General features: G+C 48.0%; 1 protein-coding gene across 1 annotated transcript in view; it reads left to right on the forward strand.

The window, feature by feature from the left end:
• The window catches only part of Pebp4 (phosphatidylethanolamine binding protein 4), a 214911-nt gene that overhangs the window by 113881 nt on the left and 82644 nt on the right, over nt 1-18386 (forward strand). Inside the window, exon 4 of the mRNA XM_036198524.1 lies at nt 4026-4124. Coding sequence (XP_036054417.1) covers nt 4026-4124 — 99 coding nt within the window. The remainder of the gene's footprint in view (nt 1-4025; nt 4125-18386) is intronic.

An 18386-nucleotide genomic window follows, 5' to 3' on the forward strand; every position in this document is an offset into this window, starting at 1 on the left:
TGTGGATGTGATGTGACTTGCAGGTTGAGTTCCTTAGCTTCAGCTTCCCTAAAGTGATGGACTGTAACCTGAAATTGTAAGCCAAATAAATCCTTTCATCCCTTATGCTGCTTTTGGTTAGGGTGTTTTATCAATGCAATTATGACATCACCATAGCATTTATATATTTTTAAATTTGTTTTTGGTTTTGTTTTTCTGAGATAAGGCCTTGCTTTGTAGCCTTGGCTAGAAGTCACTGTATCACTGTATAGACCAAGCTGACCTTGAACTCATAGAGATCTGCTTTCATCTGACTCTCCAGTGCTGGGATTAAAGGTGTACACCACTACACCTGACACTCCATAGCATTTATAATAACATACCACCCTCACCCTTCCAACTTGATACAACTCTGTCATATATTAAATATCATATGTTAAAGAACACTATCACACATTAATATACATACATTGAGACTCAAGTTTCTCACCAGATTTTCTATTGTGTTTCTTGTACCTGTCTTTCAGTGCCATGTTGTTCTAATGATTTTAGCTTTGTAATACATTTTTATGTCTTCAAAGTCAATATCATGCCCTATTTCATCTCTTCCAGTGCTGCCTTTGATAAATTTTTTCTTTTGATTGCTTGTTTCTTGAATTTAATTATGAGTTTGAGAATCATGTGTGAAATGTGCAAAATATTTACTTAAGATTTTAGTTAGAACTATGGTTATACTAAAGAATTAAAGCCTTTTTGAAATTTTTGTAAAATACTTATCAGTTTAAAAGCAGAATCTGCATCTAGTCAGTTGTGTGTGTGTGTGTGTGTGTGTGTGTGTGTGTGTTTTAAGAAATCATACATTCTTTTAGCATGTTTATTCTGAGACAGTTTAGATTTTTGTTACAACTGTAAATGGGGTTTTAAAGTATATTTTATTACTATTGTATATAGAAAAGTAATGGTTCTGTGTGTTTGGGTATCAGTGCACTTTACTGTTTTATTAGTTCAGTTATTTTCAGGGTTTCTGAAAAGGGATTCTCGTATAGACAATTGTGTCATTTGAAGAAAAAAAAAGGAAAAAGGGGAAGGTTTAGTGGGTCTATTTCTTCTTTCACTGTGCTTGTACTTTGCCTTTTGTTTGTTTTCCTTATTGCTTAGCTAAAACCAGTTCTGGAATGCATCAAACAGGCAGGTTTCACCTCCCAGAACTCCACTGGGATCACACACATACTCCTGTGTTTTCCTCTTTTTATCTTATCTTGCTGAGTCCTTGGAGACTTGCTTGAGTTTATCCTTGAATTCTCAGATATAGTTTCCTGTAGTGTCTAATATATGGCTCATTGTTCCTTTTATATTTTAACACTCTGCAATCAGTGTTTTTATCTCTGTCTTGTCTTCAGAAAGCAAAGAGTGGACCCCAATGCTGTATGCACAGTCTCTTTGGATCCACATCTCCCCAGTGCCACACTGGCCCCATCTCCATCCTCTTTGGCTCCACAGCTCTGGCTCCCTGATTCTCTCTGAATACTCTTCAGCTCTCTTGTCTCCACACTCCTTTGAGTTCCTGGGTTCTTCTTCTGGTTCTCCACAAGTTGTCCCTGGATGGTCTTTGAGATATCCAGACAGATGCTAATTTTCCAAGTCTTGGGAAACACATGAAAAGGCCATCTCTGCCTGTTTCTTCCAATGCCTCACTCACCAAATATATGGCTGGTTTTGTGTGTCAACTTGACACAAGCTGGAGTCATCAGAGAGGAAGGAGCCCCAGTTGAGGAAATGCCTCCATCAGGTCCAGCTGTAAGGCATTTTCTCAATTAGTGCTCAATGGAGGAGAACCCAGCACATGGTGGGTGGTGCCATCCCTGGGCTGGTGGTCCTGGGTTCTATAAGTAAGTAGTCTGAGCAAGTCAGTAATCAGCACCCCTCCATGGTCTCCGAATCAACTTGCGTTTTGGTCATGGTGGTTCTTTTGTTTGTTTTCACCAGCGCGTTGTCTCCCAGCTCAGCTCAGCTTGTCTACTGAGGAGAGAACTGCAAACTCCCTCTAGATTTCTCCTTCTCTAAGCAGCCCCGTATCTTTGCACAGGCTATTTGCGTTACCTACAGAGAGATTTTTCTGATCCTTCACCTGCTCGCCCTTGGAGATCAAGCTCAAAACTGTGTTCCTAAGGTAGAAAAAGTCAGACTGTCCTCTTCTTCATGCCCCCAAAGCTCCAGAAATGCTCCTTTGTTGGAGTGCTTGGAACACTGTGGAGCAGTTATGTTTGCGTCTGGCTCAAGAGGAGGGCCAAGACGCCTGTACCCCTCTCCGACCATTACTTTCTTGCTCCTTTCTTCCGGTAGATCACCGGCCTAAGTCTCCATCCAAGTTAAGCCTAATTACCACAGTTAACTAGCTTGCCACTGTAGAATATAATCCTATTCTCCTCCCTACCCCCAAATTACCCATAATTCCTCCCTCCTCGTAATCTTGCCTCTAAGTCACAAAAAGCCGTGAAGCGATACCATGCCTCCTTTATGTGGTGCTTCCTGCGTGCTAGGCAGGACTCTACCAAATGCTCCACCCTCCCTTTCTTGGGACGCACCTTTCTCCAGGTCTCACCTGCCTCGTGGCCTCTGTCTCCTTTGCCAGGTTCTGCCTTCTTCTCGGTGTTAGCATGTTCCAGAGCTCAGTCGTGAGCCCCCTTCTCTCCTGTGGGTCCACTCTCTGTCGTGCACACTTACAGACTCCATGTCTGTGGCTCGCAGGTGTTAATATTCATCTGGCTCTATGATTATCCTTGACCTTGGGATTCCGATATGCAGACTTAGGTTGTCTTCTAGCCCACCTTTCAAGCTTACCAGATCTGAAACAAAAAGCCAGTGTTCTTGGTTCCCTGCCCCTACTCTCTATTGTGTTCATTGGCCCAGCTGCTGGCCAAGCATGGCGGCCCACACGGGTACTCCCAACACTCGGTGGCAAGAGCAGGAGGATTGTGAGTTCAAAGTCAGCCTGGGCTGCACAGTAAGACCCTGTCTCAAAGACAGAACAAAACAAACAAAATGGCCAGGTGCTATTGGTTTCTGGTTCTATCTTTACCACTACCCTTTCCTCTCCTTCTGCTACCTCTTAAGTCTCCTGCTTACCACTTGCTCTCTAGCTGGCAGCCCGCGCGATCTAACAAAAAAGTTAAAAAAAAAAAAAAAGGCACAGCACTATCCTGAGTGACCCTGCTGTACTTAGAGTCCAATTTCACTCCTCACCCATGCCTAGAAAACCTTCTGTGTCTCCTCACTGCCACCTTCCACTCAACATGTCCACTTCTCCCCTTGTCCGGAAAGAACAAGAGTTCTTCCCATGAATCCATCAGATTCTCTCTCTCTCTCTCTCTCTCTCTCTCTCTCTCTCTCTCTCCCCCCCCCCCAACTTGGCATTGCCTTTGTCTCCTCAGCCCACCCTGTCACGCTTTCAACAGAGCACTGGTCATGACTGGGTATGTCCTTTCCTATGTGTCCATTCTTAGTATCCATGTCTTAAAACAAAACTCTTCTGGGCATGTGGTTCTTACTATGTCATGTTCTAATAGCTGGAGCAGTCTCCAGCACACGGGGGCTCAGCTAGTGTTTGTTGAAGGGATGGCCGTGCCCCGGTGGCTCTGACATGGAGCAAGCCCTCACTGACTTGTTGGATGAACAGCACCTGCAAGGGTGACAGAGGCTCCTGGAGGGCAAACACCCTGCTGTTGGGCTTTTACTGTCTCCTCCATGGTACCTGGCAATGGAGCCATGGACTCTCATTACCCAGGTATTTAGTAAAATCTTGTTGGGTTTATTTCTTCATCAAGGCCAAGAGTCCTTAACGACTATCTTATAAACTTCTTTTTTTTTTCTCTGAGAATGAGCATGCAGCATGAGGGAAATGCCATGAGAACAAGAACAGAGCAGGGGGTGTGTGGTGGCCACTGGCTGCATTCTCAGCTGGAAAGTGGGCAGAGTCTTCCCCTTTGGTACTCTCCGATCGAGTGCCAGCCGCAATGTCACATTACTTCTTGATGCATGTGTTACAGGGTTCATACTACGTGCTGGTGATGGTGGATCCAGATGCTCCCAGCAGGGCAGACCCCAGGATGAAATACTGGAGACACTGGGTGGTGTTCAACGTCAAAGTAAGGAGCCAAACGGGTGTTTTCGGAAGTGTTTGGGACTGTAGCTGAGGTCATCATCCTGAATGGTTTCTTAGCACTCGCTTGAGAGGGCTGGAGATGAGGATGAGCGAGGCTTTCTGGGTCAGATGCCCAAGCTTTCTAAGAACGTCAAAAACACATCTAAACGTGAGCTGTGGCGGGCTAGAGAACAAGGTCTCGGGACAAAAGCAGCAGAAAATGCCAGTTCTGTGCATTTGCTGTTCTTTGTGATAGAAGTCTCTTCTCTGGTACCAACTTCAAGGTATTGAAGACTGAAGAACTGACTCACAAAACTTCTGGAAGTCTGAGAGTTGGCACAAGCACATCACTGTGGGTTTGGTGGGGGGAGGCGGTCCCCAGTTTGGTTGGCATGGGGTGGGGGAATCATGTGATGGGCCATCCTCCTGCTATGTGAGCAGCACAAAGGAATACAGAGAGAGCATGTTGGTTTCATGATAGCTGGGGAAAGGCCTAACTTGCCTTTTTCAGAGTGTGTCTGAGGAACACACTCTCCCAACACAAGTGTTAGATCTTCTGGCCCAAACCGGTTTGATCTCGTGTCATCAAGTGGCCTCTTAAAGATACTGCTATCTTAATAGACACCACAGTCACCCCTCGGTACCCCCAGGAAGCCCCCATGACTCTGTTATATAAAATAGTGTTTGAATCAAGCCTATGCACATCTTCTCATATACTCCAAATCATCTCTAGCTGATTACTACACCTAATACAATGTAAACACTGCATAGATAGCTTGTACTGTATTGTTTAGGGAACTGATGATGGGGTGTGGGGGGACGCCTGCACTTGCTCACAGATGTAATTCTCTCTGTGAATTTTTTTTTTTCAATCTGCTTTTGGTTGAGTTTGAGGATGTGGAACCCATAGAGAACAGAGGCCCAACTGTATGGGACTCACATTTCTTTCTCAATCCTGTTCAATTATGGAATCTCAGTTTCGTGAGTGGCCTGGCAGTTATACTTTGTAGAAATCCACACTAGCCTGTAGACTTTGGACTTCTGTGCCCAGACAACCTACAAGCCGCTTTTGCAAAGAATGTGCAAAGGCCTTTCTAAGATAATAGAAAGTAGCAAAATGAAATTTGAATGTGTTGTACATTAAGAGCTGGTTCCTAGCTCATTGATGAGACATTCCCTGTTTCTCTGCAATATATGAACCATACTCTTGACTTTCAAGGGTCATCCTGATGATCCCATGAAGAACACTCTAGAAAATGCAGAGAATACCATAGGTGCACAGGCAGAAGCAGGGACATCGGTCTAACTAGCCATTGACTCCTGACAAGGGAAGACTCTCACACCAGAGTGGGTAGGGCAGGGAGAGTTACCCTGGCAACCAACCCATGTCCCAGCACCAGGATCCTTCCTAGGAAGTTTAAGGGGACAGCCCTCTTTAGAAACAGCCTAGCTGGAGCCCAGGTGGGGCTTCTTAAGCGGCAGTGGACTGCGGGAGCTCTTAGCAATTAGCAAAGGGACCGTGTTGAGTGTTGAGGGAGAGTCTTGGTGTAGGGCAGGGATGGCAGCAGAGGGCACGAAAGATGGGCAGCTTGTCAGATTGGCCTCCATCTAAAGCATTGCTGTTTTCCAGACTTGGGGAAAGTCCGTGGGGTGGGAGCTCAAGGGAGAAATTTTCCAGGTCACACTCATAGACAGAGAGAGAGAGAGAGAGAGAGAGAGAGAGAGAGAGAGAGAGAGAGAGAGAGAAACATGCACACAGGGCTCCCCGGAAGAGTGTTCCACTCAGGATTCTCAGGTCAGAGGGAAAAGCCATGTGGGCAGAATGGTTTCCCAGTTGAGGAGTCCTGGGACTGTGACAGGACCACTAGTGATGTCTGACACCCCATCCCACCCACTCCCATCACCCTGATACTCACTCAGGACATATCCCTCACACCAGCTCTGTGCTGTGAACAAGGATTTCGCCCCAGAAGCCCTGCTTAGAGACACAGCAGGTGGCAGGTGGCAGGTGGCAGCTGTCAGGCAAACCTGCTAAGCCACAGAGCTTAACCAAAGCCACCTGCCAGGGCATGGCCCTCACTTCCCCTTTGCCCAGAAGAGGCTCAGGTTTCAGTCACAATGCCACCCACTTTCCCTCTTCTGGGTGCCTGGCAGGAAGCTGCGGCTCTCCCTGATGGAGTTACTCGGCCCTGCCACCTGCCCCCATGTTCTGCTAGCCGGAAAGATGGCATCAGCCAAGGGGGTTCAGGTCTCAGGTCCCAAAGCTCAGCTGAAGGAAGAAGGGTGGAGGGTCGGGGTTTTGGCTAAGCCTAGGAGCCTGTCCTCTAACTTAGAGCTCGCACAGAAGGGCAGGCTGATACCATGAAGAAGTGTTAAGTTCTTGAGCCCACAGAACCCCACAAACTTGGGTGGGGAGGGGCCCGTTACCTGGCAACTGGCTCGCCTCCAGGTACCAAGACCCTCTCAGGAAGTTCAAGGGGACAGAGGCAGCCTGGTCACGGCCCTGATGAAGTCTTGGGCGGGTTACCAAGTTTGCCTCCAAGGTACTGCCCAGCTCTCTGGCCATGCTGTGGAAGAGTTTTGCAGACGCACAAAGACTATAGATTCCACCTTGACGAAGTGCTCCAGAGGAGTGCTCAGGTCGGGGAGGCTGCACTGCTCAGGGCTGGGACGGCGATTGACATCACCCATTTGTGGGGCTGTTTTCTTTTTAAATTGTGGGCATTGGTGTTTTGCCTGCATGTCTGTCTGTGTGAGGGTGCCGGGTCCCCCGGAACTAGAGTTACAGACGGTAGTGAGCCGCTATGACTTGAACTCAGGTCCTCTGGAAGAGCAGTCAGTGTTCTTAACCGCTGAGCCATCTCCCCAGCCGATGAGGCTGTTTTCACATAAAAGCGTTTTGGAAACGGTTGAAACTTTAATCGCTTTGTGAGCTGGCATTGCCCCATTTAATGACGGGAAAGCAGGGGCTAGAGAGTTTCAGTGACAACCCCTGCTAGCAGTAGCAATAGATGTAGCAACAGGTATTGGATGTGTGTCCCAGACTCTAAACCATTCACACTGTGCTACACCACTGTGGGGTCCCACCATGTCCATCAGCTCCCAGCCTGTTCCATTGTCCACCACCTCCGTCTAGAAGATGAAAACCATCTCTGTCCCGTTCCCATGACTCCGGCTCATTCCTGGATGAGCAGAGGCTTCCAGGGCACACTGCCCAAGGAATGCTGCCTTGGCAGATAAAGCATACCTGGTCTGTGTTTTTAGACCCCATAAAACTACACCCCAATAAACCACCATTACCCAAGCATCCTTAGCAGGAAGCCATGTAAGAAAGTCATTGCAAACAGAGAAACAATGGCCCTGTGATTCCCAAAGGCCAACAGAGAGAAACTTGGAGGAACTCAAGCTAGCCTTAGTATCAGGCAACCAGATATAACCGGACATCAGGGTATGGCCATGGAAGCCCTTCATTGGAGACCATGTTTCCAGAGGCTATCCAGACCAGAACAGGAACATGGGGGAACATCTGTAGCTGCCCCCCCCTCCATCTTAACGACAGGCTCACAGGGTCTAGATAGAATAGGATAAGGTTCTAGGCAAGTGGGCATCTTAAAGAGTAGGAGGTAGAGAGAGGCCCAGAAATAGGACCAGTTCTTGTGTAACGGTTACGATCAGTGACTCTGGAGTCAGACAGCTCTGGTTCAAGTCCCAAACCCACCATTATTGGCTGTATGATCTTGGGCTAGCTGCTCAGCTTCTTTGGGTCTCTATGTACTTATGTGTGAGGTGGGAATATTTGTAGCCTCTGCCTCACACGGTGAAAATGATGTTTGTCTGTGTTACTTCAGGGAAAATGCTTAAAGCAAATCCCAACAGCACAGAGGGGCTTTACACAGTTGGGTGCTATGCTGATGTTTCCCTTGCTCCAAGCCAAGTACCTCTTGAGCTCCAGAGTCACAAATGCAAATGAAATCCAGGAAGGTGATATCTCCCACAGGGGAGGTGTCATGAGGGTCCAGGGGCAGGCTTAGGTGGAATTTCCCATGTGCTCAGCAACAGAAGATGAAGTGGACGCTCCCCACCCCCCCCCCCCCCCCCACCTAGTCCCCAACCTGGCCATGCCAAGGAATGCAGGGATGCAGACATAACACAGGAGGTGCTCCTTGGCCCCTCTCTGAAACTGTCACTGAGTGAAAGAGATTCCTAATCAAAGCCAGACATGGTGACACACACCTGTGACCCCAGCACTCCAGAGGCCGAAGCAGGAGGACCTGGAGTTCTAGGCTAGCTGGGCCTGTGCACTGATTCACTGCCTTAAAACACAAAAGGAGGGACTTGATCCCTAGCAGCACACAGTGGGGTAGCATCCTCCTCCCAGGTGCCATGGCCTCAGGTTTCTTTACAGATGCTTTTTCAGTTCTGCTAAGGTCCAATTGAGATATCAATTAGTCTGCATCACTCATTCCTGGAGAAGGGTTTATTGGCTCCTTGTCTTATTTGTCTCTGAAATTAGTGCTCGGAGCTTTTCATGCAGATATTTTCATTAGGCTCTTTTTTTTTTATTGTTAATGGGAATATTAAACACAGGAAGAAGGTACATGAATACTTTTCCACAAAGACTATCATGACTGGTGACAAAGAATATGAAGAATAATTAAGGAGACAAGAGCACCTTTTTTTTTTTCTTCCAAAAAAGAAAATCTTCCTAGAAACAGTCAATGATTCTAAAATTTGTCCTGAATGTCTTTTTTTGTTTTAAGAAAGAAAGGGAGCCGCCAAGTTCACACTTCCCCTTTCATTCAGAGCCCTCAACCTTTGGCAGCCACAAATGGCAACCAATTCTGGGTTGAATCGAAAGGACCTCTAAGGGGTCATTATTCTGTCTACTTTTCTGTAGGGTTGAATTTTTTCTTAATAAAAGGTCGTGTGTGTGTGTGTGTGTGTGTGTGTGTGTGTGTCTGTGTGTGTGTGTGTTTAAAGAGCCTCTAAGTGTGTTAGGTGAATAAGAGGAACAAAAAAACCTAGCAAACAGAGAAAGGATTTACTCTCCCTGCTTTTGACTTGTGTTTGAGTGATCCACACTGGAGCTGGGAAGATAGCTCGTCTGAAAAATCACTGGCCTTGGAAACATGAAGGCCAGAGCTCAATCCCCAGAACCCATGTTAAAATAATAGATAAAAACAAACAAGCAAGCAACTGGGCATACACCTCTAAGCCCAGCACTGGGGGAGCAGAGATGGAAAGGTCCCTCGGGCTCTTCTAGCATACTTGGTTAAATTCCAGGCCAATGAGAAACCTCTTCTCAGAGACAGCATCTGAGAGTGACAGCCGGGGCTGTCCTTTGCCCTCCGCACACACATATGCATGCATCTGCACACACATGGTAAATAGATTCTTTTTTTAAAATGTATGTTCCAACATTCTCCTGAATGATCTCCGACACGTCCCCTGACATCTCTGAGAATTTGGCTTCTCCACCGAAAAATGGACGCGGAGCAGAAGGCAGGGAGGGGTTTAAACTCACCCAGAGGGGGAAGCTTCCTAGAAAGAGGCATCACAGAAAGTAGCATTTTGTCCTCATTCCTAATGAAGCAAGCAGCAGACCCTGTAGAAACTTAATTTACATATGTACCTATAAATAATTATGGAATGTGACATATATATCTCCCAAACTCAGCTAACAACAATAAGCAGAATAAATGATCTGCATCAGGACCACCAGTTGAGATGAAGAAGGCAAATTGAAGAGATGGGATTGCTAAGTCATTGATAAGTAATTCCTTTTTGTTGTTGTTTGTTTGTTGATGTTTCCAGGGGTCGGTTTATTATTACTGGGGTGGGGGGGGGCGAGACTCTTTCTGTAGCTCAGGCTAGCCTCAAACTTACAATTGCTGTTTTCCTGCCTCTGCCTCCAAAGTGCTAGGATTAGAGGAACGTGCGTTCGTGCCAGGGTTGGGAGCACTCAGTCTTGCCACTCAGTCTCTGTTGATTGCCCTCTGACCTCTGGACAAGATCAGCCCTCTCCCATCCCCCGCACCAGGGCAAAATGTGGGCTTTCTGGGCGGGCCAGGCTTCTGTGCACCTCCCTTGAGCCAAGGCTGCGGTACCATCCTCCCCAATACTTTTCCAGTTCCTTGTTAACCCCTCACCAGTTTCTTATCACTCACAGTCCCCAACTCAGCTGTCATTGTCCAACCCCAGAGATGCCTTCACTCCCATTCAAAATAATTTAAATAAAATGTTGCTACAAAGTGGAATATTATCTTTTGATGAATGTTTTTAAAGCCCTTTAGGTTTTCACGGTAATTTGCGGCGTAAAATTATTTGGAGATAAGAGCCAAATTAGCTCTCCTATGCTGAGGTCGCTGTGTCCTGTTATCCATGTGAGCAGTGTTTAAATATAATCAGCCCTTAGACTAATGCAGCATAATTGTTCATTTGAAATAGCTTTTTTTACTCCATTCAATGAGTCATTAAAATATTCAAGGGATAATGCAGTGAATTGGAAATGAATTTATCATATTATCCCATACATACTGCAGTGCTTCAGGTAACTAAGGAGAGGGAGGGAGAGAGGGAGGGAGGGAGGGAAGGAGGGAGGGCGGGCGAGCACATGAATGTGAGGCACACAGGAAGAAAGGGGGCTTGTGTACATAGGGATATGATGAAGGTTTTCAGTGGGTTTATGGTAAGTAGAGGAGGGAAGGGAAGACAAGAAAGAAAATGCTGTTCTTCAAGGCTCGCTCTCCCTCCCTCCCTCCCTCCCTCCCTCCCTCCCTTCCTCCCTCCCTCCCTCCCTCCCTCTCCCTGCACTCCGAGAATCTGCTCTACCACAGCTCCACTGTTAACTTATTTTTATCAAATATGTTTATATCAGAAAGTCGTTATGGAAACCAGTTCTGCCATCCAGGAGAATTCCTGGAGCAGGCAGAAAACATTCTCTCTCTCTCTCTCTCTCTCTCTCTCTCTCTCACTCACACACACACACACACACACACACACACACACACACACATACACACACACACACTGCCTTGTTCTTCTCCAGCTCCAGCAGCCCTGCTTGTCAGGGCTGTGGCTCTGGCTCTGCTTCTCGGACAGAGCTGTGCAACGGACCCAGCTATCACCCACAGTCCCAATCTATTCCTGTCCTAACATCGGGGACCTGGGCTTGTCACTGTCCCCTGGGCCTCAGTTACCTAACCTGTGTGTTCTAGCTTCCTTTCGATTGCTGTGATAAAGACCATGACTGAAAGTAGCTTGTGAAGGAAAGGAAGGGTCTACTTGACTTACAGGTCACAGTCCACCATCAAGGGAATTCAGGGCAGGGACTGAAGCAGAGACCATGAAGGAGTGCAGCTCACCCGCCATGGTTCACTCAGCCTGCTTTCTTATACCACCCAGCACCACCTGCCTGGGAATGGTACCGTCCACAGTGGGCTGGGTCCTCCCCCATCAATCATTAATCAAGAAAATGCCCCCACAGACTTGTTTACAGGCCAACATGACAGAAGCGTCTTCTCAGTTGAATTCCCTCTTCTTAGATGACCCTAATTTGTGTTAAACTGGGAAAATACCACCACAACAAATAAAACTAACCAACACACAATGGCAAGTACTTCTTAGACAGAGACAGACCGGGGGGGGGGGGGGGTGCACTATGGTAGACTCTCTAAATGCTCCCTGGATCGAGGAAAGTTCTGCCTGTTTGCAATGATGTTGAGAATGAAGGAAAGCATTAAGGTAGATGCCATATCCAGAATGAGGGCCTCTGCCCTGGCCACACTTCCCTAAGATGCGAGGTGACCAGCTCCCAGGAAAGCAGCCAGCACCTGGAGGCTGTCCAGACACCACCCCAGCAGATCAGCAATCACCAAAGGAGAGAGGATGGCCTTCAGGAGCGACCCAGGAAGCAGTCAAGGTCGTCTTTAACAATGTGTGGAGATGTCACCAGGAGGCAGGCACCTCCTGCAGCCCCCTTTGGGCAGCAGAAGGACCAGTGGATAGTGTTTGGACGGAAGCGATACTTGTTGTCAGAAGGAACTTTCTAAGAATTTGAACTACCCAAAAACTTAGTGTCTACTGCAGGGGGAGTGAGGTCCTTGTCACTAAAAACAACTATCCACGGGGTACCCCGGGAACTGCTCCCTGGGTAAGAGATAGGAGCCAGTGACCCAAAAGATGAACCCCTTGCGAAATTCACAGTAGCATGTTACAAACTCCGCATAGGTTTCCATCAGCAGTGTGTGGATAAAAACACACAGCCCAGAGGCTGGAGAGATGGCTCAGTGGTTAAGAGGACTTGCTGCTCTTTCCAAGGACCTGGGTTTGGTCTCTAATACCTACATGGTGGCTCACAACCACCTGTAACTCCAGTTCCAGGGTATCCAATGTTGTCTTCTGACCTTTTTGGGAACCAGGCATGCACTTGGTACACAGACAACACATGCAAGCAAAACATCCACACACATAAAATAAAATAAATACTTTTTTAAAATAGGTGGGGCCTAGTAGGAGGAGATTAGGTTGTGCGATTTGAGCAGACACCAAAAATTTCTAAAGATCTAAACATGATCAGACAACTTTCCTACTGGAAACCAAATTTCCCTCTCCTGAGGCATGTGCCCACTCCTGAAGACTACACAGCCTCCTGCTGCTCTGTCTGTGGTGTCTCCATACCTTTCTGTGGCCACAGCTTCTGTGAACCATTATTTGCTTTGTCCCTTCATCCTACAAGCTCTTCCCCAATCTGCAAAAGCGAGGTGCTTGAAATGGGTCAGGAGCTCCAGATGAATTACCTTTGGGGTCCAGAAAGGGCTAAGATGTATGTATGATCATGAAAGCTCCCGAACTGGGAAAGGACAGCACGGTTTCCTAAACTCTGGCTGGTGTCATATCAATCCTCATCAAAAAAAATATTTATTTTTAACTTTTGTTTATTGCACTCTCTGTGTATGTGTGTGTTGTGAGGTACATGAATGTTCACTATATGAGCTCAGGTGCCTTTGGAGGCCAGAAGAAGGATTCCGACCTGTTGGGACTGGAATTGCAGGTGGTGGCGAGTTGCCTGATGTGGGTGCTGGGAACTGGGTTCCTCTAGAAGAACAACCATGCTCTTTCTTAACCAAGCCTCATCAAAATTCAAAAGCTGTTAATAAACAGCCTAAGAAACTCAATAGGAAGAATCCACACAGGTTCACTAAAACAGTCACTCCAGGCCACTCGGATGTCATCACTGGCACAGGCTTTGGTCCCTTGGATAGAGGGGGCCATAAGCAAGCATAGCACATCTCACATTGACGAGAGAAGGCTTAACCTGTACCAATCACGGGAGCCTGTGGGTGAGGAGGGGTGACTTGACTCTGTCATGATGTGGGTTTGTGGCCTGTTGACAAGCCAATTCTGAAGAGTATTGACAGATGAATTAGCAGTGGTTGGGAAGTAGGTCACTGGTGACAAGCCATTGCCTTGTTCTGTGCCTTAGGGAATCACACATTTGTAGGTCACACAGAGTTTCAAGAAGTAGTTAATAATGATGAAGAACATAAAACGGTTGCTTTTGACAAACAGGAAGTAGGGGCCCTCGCTGCAAAAAAAAAAAAAAAATGGATTTAATAGGGATTGATGTAAAGTTCTATATTTAGGCTTCAAATCAGTTTTGTGCATTCAGGATGGGGAAGATCTGGCATGTCAGAGGTTCATGAAGGAAAAGATCAAGATCAAGATAGGTTGGTGTTAATTCCTAAGCTAATTTAAATCTGAAATTTCAGATAATAATAGAACGTCAAACCATAATGAAGGAGTTAAGACAGGATAATCTTAGGCCGCATCAGAAAAAGAGGAGACTTTGATCATTGAAGATGCTCATGGCTGCTCTTTCTCTGACCTGCTCAAACCAGTCTGTCCATTCACTCATTCATTCATTCACTCAGCATGTGCTCCACACATCCTGGACAATACGTTCCATTTAGGCATCTGCAAGCTTAGGCCATCAGATCTCTTCTTTTCAAAGGATTTCCTGTCTGGCGACAGAGACCAGGGAAGAAAAGCAATGACTGGGGAATGAGAAAGAGGGCTGGAAGTAGACTCCCAAGAGGTGTGGACCTGCAAGCCAAGTAGACGCTCTCCATGTCACCAAGAGGAGGCCACCCAGGCAGAATGGAGAGGACGCCAGTGTGGCTGGGGCCAGTGGTCCAGGGAAAGTGCTCAGGAGATGAGATCAGTGAGAGAATGGAAGAGGTCCTGAAAAATGGGAGTTCTAATGTTCCTTCTCCCTCCCTAGAACCTCCCTGGAATCCACACCCAGAACAGTTAAATCAGAACCTTGTGGGGTAGAGCTCAGCACCCACTTATTTTTTAAGGCTCCCCTGGTGAGACAAATGTGCATGAGAGGTGATGGGTGGGGAGAAGTGTTGTCATAGAATGCCTGTCAAGTTTGGGTTATGCAAGATGATTAAGGTCCAGTACCTAGTTAACAGTGCTGTATTAGACACTCAGAACTCAAGAGGGTAAATCTCATCTAAAGTGTTCTTACCACAATAAAGGGAAAAGGAATTTAAAAAAAACAAAATCCAGATGCACCAGGGCTAAGAAACATCAACGTAGGGCCTTTACCTAGACTGAGGCAAGGATTTTAGCACATGGACTACAGAAGGGCTTTTAAACTACCTGCTGGGGGTAGAGGGAGGTTTTTCAGTGGTTAAGGACACTTGTTTTTTTATAGAGAACCAGAGTTCAATTCCCAGCATCCAAATGACAGCTCACAACCATCCACAGTACCAGTTCCAGGGGATTGGACACCCTCTTCTGACCTCCACTGGAACCAGGCACACACATGGTACACAGACATACATTTGAACAGAAGACTCATACACATAAATAAAAACACAATTAAAAAAAAGAAGAAAAAAGAAAAGAAAGAAACTACCTGGAAGCTAGATGCAAAGCCAGACACCTGCAGTTCCCTCTAGAGGAGGCAGAAAGATCACCTGAGCCCAGAGCTTGAGGCCAGCCCAGGGAACACAGCAAGACAGGGTTTCTAGGTAAATAAATATCATGAAAACGGGATTGCATTTCTAAAAGCTCTCTCTGTCTGCCACGGCTGTAGATGGCCCCAGGAGGCAGTTTTGTTCTTTCAGTAGGGATGACACTGGTCTTCCTCAAGACAAGCGTAGAAGACGTGGAGGGGGCAGCTTCAGGGCCTGCCATGAGGTCAGGAGCTGTTGGGACCTGCTGAGGGACTGGATGAGGAGGGTGAAGGGTGGCCTGATGGCGGCTCCTAGATTCGGGTACCAGTCACCGAAATGGAGGCACTCGGACAAGCTCACGCTAAGCGGCCTCTTGGGTCCCCTTGTGGAGATGTCCAAGAGGAGACTAAAGGAATCTGAAGTCCCAGGAGGGCATGACAGGAGCCTGGCACAGCAAGGTGTGCTGGGTGCTTGCAGCCCGGTCCTGCTGCCTTGAGAGAGGAAGTGAGTTATTCTTGTAGATACGTTCAAAGAGAAGCTGCCTTGAAGGGCTTGGGCAGGATGCTGGCTTTGACTGACAGTCAAGTATGGGACTCTGACGCTGCCCGTCAGGAGCCTGCATTGAAGGAGCAGAGTTCCATTCTGAGAGGAACTGAGAAAGGGTATAACAGGGCCTCAGAAGCCATGGCAAGTCAGCTCGGCCTTGATGGGGACTGGGTGAGTTTGGGAGCAGGATTCAGAAGGCTTGTCTGCCAGGCCACTGGCCAGTTGGGTGACATTACTGTAGACTCTGCTCTTGGGTGGATCTCTTGTGTCCCCCTTACAGAGACAGGCAGGTGGGCTTCAGCGTAGAGTTCTGGGCTTGAGCCTCTACATAGCAGTCCTCAATCTTGCGGGGGGCTGGGGTGAACATCTTTCGTAAGCCCAGCCTGCTCCCCCAGGTCTCAGAACACACAAAGCAAGCTGTAAGTTCCAAGCAATTTCCTGAACACTTGCTCTCCAAGTCTACCGAGTATTTTCGAATACCAGCGAGAGTGCCATTGCTGGAGGGAGAGCATGGAAGCCGTTCTCTCTTATTTTAAAAGGGTGAATCACTTCTCAGTGGGGCTTTATGGTTAGTCACACCTACCTGGGAACCTACTTTCCTACTGATCTGCCACCAGCGGTTAGTACTACTGCCAGTGGGTGTTTCGAACCTCAGCTATTAACCAGAAGCCCACAGTGGGCCCTGAAGTAGTGCGGGGCCTGAACAACTCTCATTTAGGAGAAGGGGGTGGAAGAGCCAGCAGTGTCCTGGCTGTGTTAGAGAAGGATAAGGCCCCAGCCTGGAGGTATGTTTGGGGGGAAGCTACAGGCTATAGATCTGCTAGGGCGAAAGAAAGACCCAGGCGCATCCTAGGGTTCATCAGCTAGCCTGCTCTGCCCCCCCCCCCCCCGAACCCTAGCGGAGCTAGTGTGGAGACCAGAGTCTAAAGGACAAGTTAGCTGGTGGCCCAGAGTACAGTGCTCTCCTTCACGAGGGTTTTTGTTTCTCAGAGAGGAGGGGGAAGGATGAAGAAGATGAGGAGGAGGAGGATGAAGAAGAGGGGGAGGAAGAGGAGGAAGAGGAGGAGGAGGAGCCAGTCCAGAGTTCCTCTGTACTCCTGTGGAGGAATCAGCAGATCTGCCAAATGGTGGGGAGGGGTACACGGACGGACTCCCCCTTCCCCCACCCCACCCCCCACTAGGGGTAGAAGGACAAATGTACAGAGCTCTATGGGATGCTGGCTTATCAAGCCTTTCACTAAGAACTAGCTCTTTCCTTTCAAAGAGGGTGGAAGTCACTGTTCTCTTGTCTCCGTTGATGAACAGATTCTGGGTGGCAGGAGTCACCATAGAAACAGGTGCTATCTTAAGCAAATGAGCCTTATTAACCTTAAGAGTGGTGGAGTTTTCACAAGATTGCACATATAGGGTAGGAGGGAGATGGGGTTTGGTGGGGGGAGGGTCGAGGTGGCTGGGAAGCCATGTTGCTCCAGGTAGGGAGGCATGTATGTGTATGCGTGCATGTGTGCACACTGTGGGTGTGGGTGCCCATCATCTATATGTGTTGTGCAAAACTGCTTCTGAGGAGGTAAGCTCAGGTCCTGCCCACCCCTTTCCGTAAGAAACATGCTGCCTCCCCGGTCCCCTCCCCCTGCCCAAGAAACCTTCATCACCTGGAAAGTGGCCTTAAGGCTTCAGGGGCCTAGAGCTCCAGTCATGACCCCTCTGTTACTGCTTGGGTAGACCTTGCCTGCATCCCCTGCCCTGCTGCCCATTAGAGACAAGTGTTTCTGGAGAGAAAAGCCGGGAAGCGCGGGCCCCTGTTGCCCTAGGAAGCAGTGTAGTTCAGTAGCAGGAGCAGGGATACCAGCTTCTACTGGACCTAGGTCCATGTGCTCACGTCCCTCAGTGAGAACCCATCTGTAAAGGACACCTTACATGGCTGAAGCCAGGCTCCTATGAGATCACTCAGGTTCACACGGAGCATGTCCCTCAGCACACCCCCACACCCCCACACCTCATTTCTGGGGAGACAACGGGGGGGGCCTCTTTCCACATCAATATTTTCTCAATATGACTTCACCAGTCAACAAACCTGCCTAGGATGCCTGATCCATTTGTGCTCTGAAGGCAGGGCTGGGAGAGGGTGTGTGTGGCTAGGGGAAGATCAGGACAGAGAGCCTGGCCCTCAGAGAAGCAGTGGTGGCCAGGCAGGCCTAGAAAAGGTTGGGTTGGGTGGGGCTTTGAAGTTATGTGGGATGGGGATGGCAGACAAAGGGGCCATACATTCAGCTCTTAGTGGTAAGTGGTAACAAAGGCTCCTGAGCAGTGAGTGTTGGCTCCAAGACACACATCTGCTGCCCTCTGCAGCCCCTCCTTGGGCAGGACACTCCACTACGCCAGCTAGCATGCCACCTGTCCCAGTCTGGCTCCCACCCCGTGGAAAAAGTCTGAACTGTCGCCCCAGGGACTCTGACACAAGGCGCTATTTATCAGGGAGATGGGCTAGCAGAGACTGTGTGCCCTGGAAGGACTCTGGGAAAGGGAATTTTTTTTTTTTTTTTTTTAAATTTCCGTGCTGGAAAGCATCAAAAGCCACAGTGTATAAAGTGCTTGTGTGCATGACCTGAGTTCAAATCCCCAGCACTAGGAGGCAGAGATGAGAGAGTCCTAGGCACTTGTTAGTCTGGCTAATCAGTAAGTTCCAGGTTCAATGAGAAACGCTGTCTCAAAAAGTAAAGTGGAGAGTGATAGAGGAAGATGGTTGACAGTGA

Source organism: Onychomys torridus, chromosome 9 (genome assembly GCF_903995425.1).
Source record: "Onychomys torridus chromosome 9, mOncTor1.1, whole genome shotgun sequence".
In the NCBI taxonomy this organism is placed as follows: domain Eukaryota; kingdom Metazoa; phylum Chordata; class Mammalia; order Rodentia; family Cricetidae; genus Onychomys; species Onychomys torridus.